The following is a 10,344-nucleotide window of genomic DNA, read 5'->3' on the forward strand; positions in this document are numbered from 1 at the left end:
CGGGACGGTGGCAGCTGGCGGAGAAGTCGCACAGCTGTCCCGTGTGCGGGCGAGAGGGTCGTGCTACCCTCGCTGAATTGTGCTGAGATGACCCGCTGACCGCGGCCATGCAGCCTTGACGGGGTCGCTCAGGCGCGCCGGGGACGAGTCACGGGGCTCGCCCTCTCCGGAAGGGGCACTGGGGCTCAGGCAGCGGCACGTAACCTCTGCCTCTCCAGGCCAGCGGGGAGCGAAGCTATTTGCCATGGAACCCGTGACCAAGTGGAGCCCCAAACAAGTGGTGGACTGGACTAGAGGTGAGCGAGCCTTGGGGAACCCCGAAGCCCTGTCGCCGTGGGGATGGGGCAGGCGGAAAGCTGGGGAAGGGGGATCTCAGCCCCTCCTGCAGGCGAGCAGAGGCGAGAGCGCAGCGTGGTGATAGTGCAAACTTTGCCCAGTGGCCTGTGCCCCCCTGCTCCGAGCCGTTCCTTCCCGGGGCTGCAGGTTGTCGCAAGCTGAGGGGAGCCCCATCTTTAAACCAGCAAGTAGGAGTGACTTTTCTGTGGAGGGTAAGGGCTCGGGGCGGGGGCACCCTCCCTCCTTTGCCCAGACGAGGTGCCCAGCGAACTGGCTGCGGGTCCGGAGCACAGAGGCACAAGGGGCCTTTGTGTGGGTGAGTCCCGCCGGACCTCGTAAATGCCGCCTGCCCAGAGCCGTCCGCAGGCGTGACGAGGCGGTTGGGCAGGTACAGGGAGACCCCGGCGGCTGGCTGAGCCTGTCTGTTTTTGTTGGAGAAGGCGACAGGACGGCGCAAGAGCCAACACTACGGCATTCGCGCCAGTTAAGAATCTATAGTCCGGACTGCCAGGAGTCGGTGACTTGTGCTCCCCAGGCACCAGTAGCCCCGACGGCACTGCCTTTTCAGGCCACACTTAAGCACTGGGAAGAACTCGCAGGACTTGGAACCACCGTCTGAATTTGTACAGTACTTGGGAGGAGTAAAGTGGAGGGGTTGGGTGGCAATGGGCAAAGGGACAGGGTAGCCAGCCGTTGTGTGCCAGCATCTCGCTCAATTTTTAGTGCTCTCAATTTTAAGAGAGGTGGTAGAGGCTGCTAGACTCTGTGTACCCTCCCCATGGCTCAAAGTCCACCAAGAATAACCAATGGATTTTCACAAGCTTTCCCTCCACCCACCTGTCCCCTTTCAATATCTCTGTTTCAAGTTACTATTTTTGTTTCTTCTATCTGCTCTTTCAGGTGAGGAATGGTGTCCTTTCTCAATAATAATAACTAGAATTGTGTAGCGCTTTACAGTTTGCTTCTTAAGAGCCCTCTCTATGCTATTGCCCTGGGTCATCACGGTAGGCCTGTGAGGTAGGTAATACTGGTAAGATCAGGTTGTCTTTCAAACTGTCTCACCCATGGTGCGGCTTTCCGACAATGATCATCCCATTTCTCACGCCTGTGACTTACATGTAGATCACGTGGAATGGAATGTCCCTGGTGGATGGCATTTGTCAGTGGGGGATGTCTGGTCATTTCCCGCTGCTCTGGGAGAAGGGAAAGAAAATATCCTCCTTGAGAGGAGGTTTGTTGAGGGTCAATTTCCTGGATTCTCGGGTAAGATGAAGGTGAAAACACCAAATCCTTGTATGTGGGTGACTAGTTTGTCTGGGTAAAGTAGTAGCATTTCCAGCACTTGGGAGAAAACATTAACTTACTAGCTATAAATGCCCAATCTTTAGTTTGAAATGAGCTGTATGCACTCGCCACCGTCCCCTTCAAATTCTGCTACAACTTCTTGAGACCCAGTTGAGGATCTATTTCACCTGTGTGTCCACCATAAAGGCAATTCAAGACACTGATTATTTCTGCAGCAAACTGATGGCTAAAGTAGCCAGTGCCACACACAGTCCTGAGCTTCTGAAATGTGGCTAGCCAGAACTGTGACGTGCTGTGAATATGAAATACACATGCCATTCGAAGACGTGGTGTGAAAAAAGATGGCATAATAGCTAATTTATTTTTTCACCCCACGTTGAAATCATAGGATTCAGGATATTTTGGGTTAATTAAATGTATTACTAAATTTAACTTTATCTGTTTATTTTTACCTTCTTAAATACGGCTCCTAGAAAATCTATGTATGACTCCCATTCACGGATTCCGCTGTATTGCTGTCGGACAGTATTGCCCTAGAGTAAAGAAAGGGTTACATCCTACCACTCGTTGGCTTTCCCGAGCCTCTGCCAGCCTCCTTGATAATGTATGGCCCGGAAAGTGCTAACAGGCACACAGGAAGATTACGGAGTGAGGTCTTCACGCCCCTAAGATTTGTCTTTTTTTTTTTGGTCTCTCTTGGGATTGCGAGAGTAGTGCAAATTCACATCTCGTTCTGCTTGTTTAGCTTTAAAAGAAAGAAGAGATAAAAATGTGTTTTTGGTATCCAATTTCTATGGTGATCTGACTTAGTTGAGATTACTTTCATTTAGGAAAAGTTTTCTACTGACCTGAAAGAGCAACTACAGCCTACCCAATACCTTGGATACTTTTATTAGGTTACATACCTGTGGCAAGCACTTGGCAACTTTCTACAAAATGCTTGTGCCCTTTTGGATCCTGAAGTTTGCCTGGTAGAAAGACCTGGATACTTTCTGTGTCAAAATCTTAAAACAAACAAAAAGATCTAGTATATGTCTCACTCCCAATGACAAGAAGTTACATTTTGCTAAATTGCATGGCATTTCTAGAATCTCTCTTTTTCATAATGGTGTATTAAGTATTGACTTTTTAATAAACTATTGACTTATACAGATGTGTTTGCTTATAGGTCTATTTTTAGCTGTCTTTGCTAATCTTTCAACCCCAACTCCCATTTTATAAATATATCCTACTGATAAGCAGCTCTTCACGTAGACTTTGCCACTCTTGGTATTGCACGGATATGAGCAGAGATTATGAACTCTGTAGAACGCTCAGGTTTAAATGTCTTTGCTAATCTTTCAACCCCAACTCCCATTTTATAAATATATCCTACTGATAAGCAGCTCTTCACGTAGACTTTGCCACTCTTGGTATTGCACGGATATGAGCAGAGATTATGACTGTAGAACGCTTAGGTTTAAAGCTATGGGAAACCTGGCCAGCATCTTCAGCTCCATCTCATGTTGGTTATTAGACAGATGAAAAGCATTAGGAAAGAAGTTGCTATCTCCAGAATGAACTAACTCCTCTTGCTTTTCTTACCCATCTGCAGCTACACCCTCACCAATTTTACCATAATACCCTCAGTAAATATTGGTGATGCACCAGGCACAAGTCTCAGCCTTGTACAAATATCTACTCATTTAATATGCACAACCTTTCTTTGCTGTAGGAACTGTTATTTCCATTTTGCAGTTGAGGTAACTGAGGCACACAGAGTTGAAGTGCCTTAACCCGTGTTGCCCCCACACCTCGGGAAGAAGCAGAGCAGTGTTTGACCCTTGGAGGTTTGGCTTTACCCCTCCCACTTTTCCAGGGTTTCTTCCCAAGGCCATAGCTAGACCACACTATGAGTCTTCACTACACATATGTGTGGATCTTCAGGATTCTCTTGATGTGAGTTGTTCACATCGTGTGTTAGTGGAGGGGCATCGCCAAGTATGTCAATGTCTTATTGGACATATTGGGTGGGTGTCAGAGGGCTATTTGTAAATCAGATTAATTCACAGTTTATGGCACCTTGCCAGTCAAATAATTCACTGAAGGCTTTTGCAAAGCAAATGATCTTTTACAACATGTAGGGTCAGCTGTTTAACAGAGAAACCCAGTGGATTAACCAGAGGGAAGTGCTATTTTCCTCTTGTAACTGAAGTCTGGGATAGGCGATGCAGTCCTGTATGGAGGCTTCATGGTGTTGTCAGGAGCCCAGACTCCTCTGGCATCTTCGTTTGGCCATTCTGAGCATGTGGTACAGGACAAGGCCTAGCACAGTGTGTTCATTTTCATATTTGCTATTTCAGTACACGATGGCTGCTCCACCTAGGAGTGTGTCACTACTCCAGGCGGGATGAAGGGGAGCTGTGGAGGACAAAAGGTGGCGGCCATGTCTTCCCCTTGAGTCTTGGTGGAACCCCACCAAGTGGTCTGACTTCCATATCAGGTGCCAGAACTATCAGGTGGCCATCTGATATTGTAGGGGAGGCTGTCACCATATATTTCAAGTTAGGTACATGTGGCCCTGACAAAAATTGAAGTTTGGCCAGTAAGGAAAGAAGGGGAGAATAGGTTGGTAGTCATGCGGTGTCTGCTCCACAGGACTTAAATGTGCAGGTTTTTATAGATCGCTTTGAAAGTAGGACACTCGTCACAATTTCCAACTCGGCCCACCAACTGTTTTTTATAAATAGTGTTAACATTTTCATGGCTTTCAAGTTTTCTGAAGTCAAAACTTTAAATGAAACGAAGTCTTTGGCTCTAAGCTTGATTTAAATGAAAGTTTCTAAGTTGTGTTTCTGCATCAGGCTTTTAGGGGGCATCTTTAAAAATTGTGCTGTTGAGTGAGCACAGCTGTGAAATCCACCTTGCATGGCAGAATAGAAGTCTCCCTGGACAGCTGTTGGCACTGCTAGAATGCACCATGTTCCTATCACCAACTAGGAGTAGAGGGGACTTTCTTGCTTGTAAGCTGAGGTTGTGGGGCCAGGACATTTGCTCACTCTCTGGTATCTGGCCACAGCTACTGCTCTTAGGCCACAGCTTTGAGGTGCCTCACTGTTTGGTCTTGGTAGTGGGTGCTGGAGTTTCCATGTTGGTTATAGGGCTCTGGAGCCTTATAGATCACCTACCCTGCTCTGTTAGATTCTTCCTGCCACCATCCATATGGAGACCAGTTCTTTTTGTAATCCTCATTCTGGTTTAGGCTATACCTTTTCTTTGCGCTTTTACAATCACCAGAAAAGGGAGATCTTATTATTTCAGCAGCCATAGGTCCAGCCTTGACCATAGGTTTGAAAACTGTTCATTCCACTTCTCTCTTGGATTCCAGTGGTAAAGATTTCTTAATCATCGTAATAAAAGCACTTCGGTTAAAGCATTTATTATGTGGCTTATGCTATTCTAAGTATTTCATTATTGGGACTCTTCATTTAATCCCTAGAAAGCCCAATGCAGTGGGCATACTGTTATTGGCTCTTATTAGAGAATTGGAGGCAGAAAGAACTGGAGTACCTATGCAGGGGTAGGTGAGGCTGTCTTCTGTCCCATCACTCTTCACTCTAATGCTTTGTACTGGTCAGGGGAGCTTAATGGTTGGGAGTGTGGGCTCTGGACACAGGCTCAGTTTGCAGCGTCGGGCTCTGACTGTGTCATCTATGGAAGCCCTCAGTCAATTCCTACTCCTTGTTTTTATTGCTTCCTCCCTTATTTCATCCTATAGCTCAAGGACATGAATTGTTCCTTTTAAACAGGAAAGTCTGTCATGGGTGGAATCCTGCCATCCAGGGGCACCAGCCAGGGTCCAAGAGACTTCTCTGTCACTTGCCACCCAGTCAGAGGACCCAGGGTAGACCTTATTAGGAAGGTTCTTGATTAGCTAAGAGATAAATGCCTTTTGTCAATATCATAAACCTCCTTTGGGCAAATAAATCCAGGAACCAGGCAATGAGTCATTAGTAATGCAACCAGACCTACGTGGAAAGATCCTGGATTTGTTCCAAGAATTTCCCTGTATTTATGTGTGTCTGTGGTCCTGGCTGGCTTAGGCTGTGGATGGGTAGTGATGTGGGGATGACCCTGCTGGGTGTACCTGTTTATTTCTTTCTATTTCTTATGGAATTAGATCTTATAAAATAAGTTCAAATCATATTTCTTTAACTTTTCTTTTTTTAATAGTCACTGGACTGGGATTAGCTGATGGTGTAATGGTTATGTCACTGTATTCCCATGTAGCTACCACAGTTCAAGTCTCCAGAACCTGGTGGCTTAAAACTCATGCTGGGCACATGTGTGTGCATGCCTAAAATCCTAAGACGAGAATGGAGGAGAGAAAGGATTGCAGTGTGGCCATTCCTATGGGGGGGGGTGATTTCTCACTTTCTGTCTCTCTGTCTCTTTGATGAATGCATATACCCTGTAGCAAAAATCTCTTAAAAAAAAAGTCACTGGACTTCCAGTGAGCATGACCTTAGAACAGCTCTGTTGTTAATTGCTGCCTGTCAACACACCTAGTTCCTGTCCATTGCCAGAGGCATCAGCATCAACTGGGAACTTGTTAGAGATGCAGAAACGGAGACCTGCTAAATCAGAATCTGCATTTTAGCAAAATCCCCTGGTGATTCATGTACTCCTTAGTTTGAGAAGCACTAACACATTGCTGCAAACGTTTTCTAACTTTTCCAGTAGGTCTTGCTACTGTGGGACTGGGCTATCTGATATGACCTATGTTCAGTTTATTTTGTTTAAGTTCTGGAGTGATGTAACTTAATTTGAGGATGCTTGACTTGGCCACTAATTAAAGCAAAAAAGCAGTTTTAGGGTGTGTGCTTGTATTTATTAGCACCACCTAGCAACAGCATCAGGTAATTCTTAGTAAACGAAATGAGACATCTCCCCTGAGATTTCTTACCTATTCCTTGGGACTCAAAGAGTTATCATAACAACTCTTTTCTTTTTTGTAAGACAAGTAGTAAGGAGGGAGTCGTGGGCAGTTCATGGTCACTGCAGTTGAAGCTGTTCTCAGAAGCTTCAGCCGAACTTTAGAGGACAAGATGAGCTGTCAGTCACACTGTCTTATAGTCTGGGACTACATGGGATTTTACTACACATAGATGATTTTTTGAGAGAGATTTCATTGTCGATGGGAAATTACACTGAATTTAACTTCAGGAATAAATAACCAGGGCAGTTTTCAGAATTTGATGTATACCTTGTGTGAAGGCTGAGTGTCTCATGGAGATTGGGATTGACCTCATTGTGCTTGGTCCTCAGCTGTCAGATTCCCTTTTTGTGTTCACCTCATTGCAGGGACAATGAAGAGCCCTCTTGTCTGTCCCACTTCTTATGCCACTGCCTCACTTTTGACTATTCCTGGCCTCTCGTGTTATAGCCTTCAAATGTTAGTTTTCTCACCTTCCCTTTTTACTTTCATTCATGCTATGGGTTGTTGAGAAAGTCATGACACATTTTTGCATAGAAAATCACATCATGACTTTCCTGATGACCTAATATTTTTGGAGTTTCATCACTGACTTATGTAGGCCTTTAATAAATCAAGGATTTTTAAAAAAGTTTTATTTTATTTTTAATTGCTACATAATAACTGTACATACTGTGGGGGAACAGTGATGTTCTGATAAGTGTACACATTTTGTGATCAAATTTGGATACTTGGAATATCCATCACCTCAAATATCTATCATTTCCTTGTGTTGTGGACAAATGCCCCTCTTTTAGCTATTTTGAAATATAGAGTAAATTATTATTCAACCTACTGTGTAATATAACACTAGAACTTTTTCCTTCCATCTAACTCATTTTGTACTTGTTAACCAATTTCTTCTATTCCAAACTGTACCCTCCCCAACTTCTGGTAACCACTATTTGACTTTGTACCTTAATGATGTCAACTTTATTAGCTTGCATGCATGAGTGAGAACATACACTACCTTGTCTTTTTGTGCCTGGCTTATTTCATTTATATAATGTCTTCTAGGCTCATCTGTGTTGCTGAAAATGATGGGATTTCATACTTCCTTAAGGCTGAATAGTATTGCATTGTGTATATTTACCACATTTCCTTCATCCATTCATCTGTTGATGGACATTCAGGTTGATTCCATATCTTGGATCTTGTGAATAATGTTGAAATAAACACAGGAATGCATTAACATGTTGATTTCATTTTGGGATATATACACAGTAGAAAGATTGCTGGATCAGATGATACTTCCATTTTTAGCTCTATGTTGTTTTCCATAATGGCTATACTAATTTACATTTCTACCAATAGTGTATAAGAGTTCACTTTTTTCCATATCCATGCCAGTATTTGTGTTTTGTATTTTTTTTTTTTTGAGAGATTTTCGCTATAGGGCGCGTGCGCTCGCCAGACAGACAGAGAGAGACATAGAGACAGAAAGCGAGAAATCACCCCCCAGGGGGGATGGTCACGCCCCAGTCCCTTCTCCTCCATTCTCCTCTCGGGATCTTGGGCACGCATGCACACGCGCCCGGCGTGAGTTCTAAGCCACCGGGTCGGGGACGCGAACCGCGGTCGACTACGTGGGAGTCCAGCGACATAGCCATTACGCTAACTGCTGGTTCCCTGTGTTTTGTATTTTTGATGATAGTCTTTCTAACTTGGGTGAAGTGCTATCTTTTATGGTTTTTATTTGCATTTTCCAGATGATTAGTGATTTTGAGAAGTTTTTCATATACCTGTTGGCCTTTTGTATGTCTTTTGAGAAATGTCTATGGTATTTTGCCCATTTTAAAAGTTTATTATTTGTCTCTCTGATATTGAATTGTTTGAGTTTTCTATATATTCTGAATATAAACCCCTTACCAGGTATATAGTTAGCAAACATTTTTTTCCCCCATTCTGCAGGTTGCCTCTATACTCTGTTGATTGTTTCTTTTGCTATGCATAAACTTTATGTTCATCAAGTTTCATTTACATGAGCTTTGTAGAGCATTTCCATATTTGTTCACATTCGACTCTTCATGAGCCTAGTAATGCCCACTGAAGGCACATTTCTATTGCAAATGAGCAAAAATACAGACTTTCAAAAATTAAGTGAGTCAGGGGCATGGTGGAGCCCTCCCTATGGCAAAAATTAAGTGAATCATCTAAGGTCCAAAGGCTAGCAGCTGGCATCAGACTTCTTAAGCTTTTGTTCTGTTGTTCTGGTTCCTTCTTCAGTCAAGGCAAGTACCTTCTAGTTCCCTCTTAATTAACAAGTGGGGAAAGGGTGGTACAGTGATAACACATCTGAACCCATACGGAAGGATACCAGGTTCTTTCTGAACATACTGGGTGTGTGTGTGCCTATGAACCAGGTTGGGTGAGTTTGGGAGTAATCACAGTGTGAGACCCCTTTGAGAGGGATCTCTCTCTCTCTCTCTCTCTCTCATTCTGTCTCTTTTTTTATGGAATAAATAAAAACTAAAAAATAAAACAGGTAAGGAAGTGGCAACTTTAAGGAACTTTCATCTTTGCTGATCATCAACTTAGGATTTATAATCATGGGACTTGTTTCTTTTCTATTCTTTTTTGTTTGTTTTACAGTACACATTATACAAGGCCCTAGGTTTTTTTGAACTTGGCCTTTTAGCAGTTCTGACACTTACTGCTAGTTATGTATTTTATTATTATTTGTCGATTGCCTTCTGTTGTTTCAGAATGCAGTGCAGGAAATGAATGAATAATTTCTCTTTTTGACTCTTTTAATATTATGCTTTGTAACTTTATTTTGAAGGTAACATTGCAAATTTTTGATCTGTGTGATACAATGAACATTTCTGTTTGGTAGAAACATACATTTACACAAACCTACATTTAACTTTCTTAAATGAAACTTATCATTTTTATTGCCCCATTTCCTCCTGTCTTTGATTTTCTTCATAGTTTCTTTATTTTAGCTGCTTTAGGAGAGGTCAGGTAGCTATAGTAGATGGTACATGGACTTCCAGATAAAATATTATTGGACTTCAACTCTATGTCAGACACTAACTGGCTCAAAAGCTTGAATAACTAACTTATCTTCTCTACTTTACTGTTTTCTCTATAAAGTTGTACTGACAATAGCCAAGTGATAGGATTTTAGTTAGAATTAGGGAAAGCAGCACTTCGTATAATGTATAGTATTTAAGTGTTCACAAACTTATTATTAATGATTAATCCGTAATAATTCAAAGTCAGTTGTGGCATAATTGGATTATTTTTATCTAAATATTAATCACAGTTTTGTCCATTGTCACCTTTCACATGCTTATTAATAATTTATGACAATTCCATCCTCCTTTTGTTGGCATATAGCAGGTAAGTTAAATCAGCTCCACTTTCTGTTTTCATGGACATTTCTCTCCCACATGTTTTTTGAGTTGCCAGAGGGTATGTGCACTCATCAGAGAGAGATAGAGAAGAAGCAGAAAGGGAGAGAGCACCTCCAAATGGGGTGTTATCACACCACAATCCCTTCTCCTCCATTTCTCCATCCTGCTTGGATTTGGGGCATGTACACACACATTTCTGGCACATTTTTTAAGCCACCGGGGCTGAGATTTGAGCCACAGTCGCCTATGTGGGATCCAACTCCCTTAACCACAAGGCTATGGGGCTGGCCCTCCCCCTCTCTTCTTTTGAAGACCTCATTGGTCTTCTGT

At 43.0% G+C, this 10,344-nt stretch overlaps 1 protein-coding gene across 3 annotated transcripts in view; it reads left to right on the plus strand.

Annotated features, from left to right (window-relative positions):
* Window positions 1–2: 2 nt before the first annotated feature.
* Window positions 3–10,344, plus strand: part of CNKSR3 (CNKSR family member 3) — a 101,235-nt gene continuing 90,893 nt past the window's right edge. For 2 of the 3 annotated variants that reach the window (XM_006139986.3, XM_027769822.1), the window contains exon 1: window positions 3–296. In XM_006139986.3, coding sequence (XP_006140048.1) covers window positions 245–296 — 52 coding nt within the window. In that variant the 5' untranslated portion in view covers window positions 3–244. Of the gene's footprint in view, window positions 297–1,267; window positions 1,354–10,344 lie in introns of those variants that run through there. The other variant, XM_027769816.1, reaches the window with a different exon arrangement.

The sequence above is a fragment of the Tupaia chinensis genome, unplaced genomic scaffold (assembly GCF_000334495.1).
Source record: "Tupaia chinensis unplaced genomic scaffold, TupChi_1.0 Scaffold000014_1, whole genome shotgun sequence".
Taxonomy (NCBI): domain Eukaryota; kingdom Metazoa; phylum Chordata; class Mammalia; order Scandentia; family Tupaiidae; genus Tupaia; species Tupaia belangeri.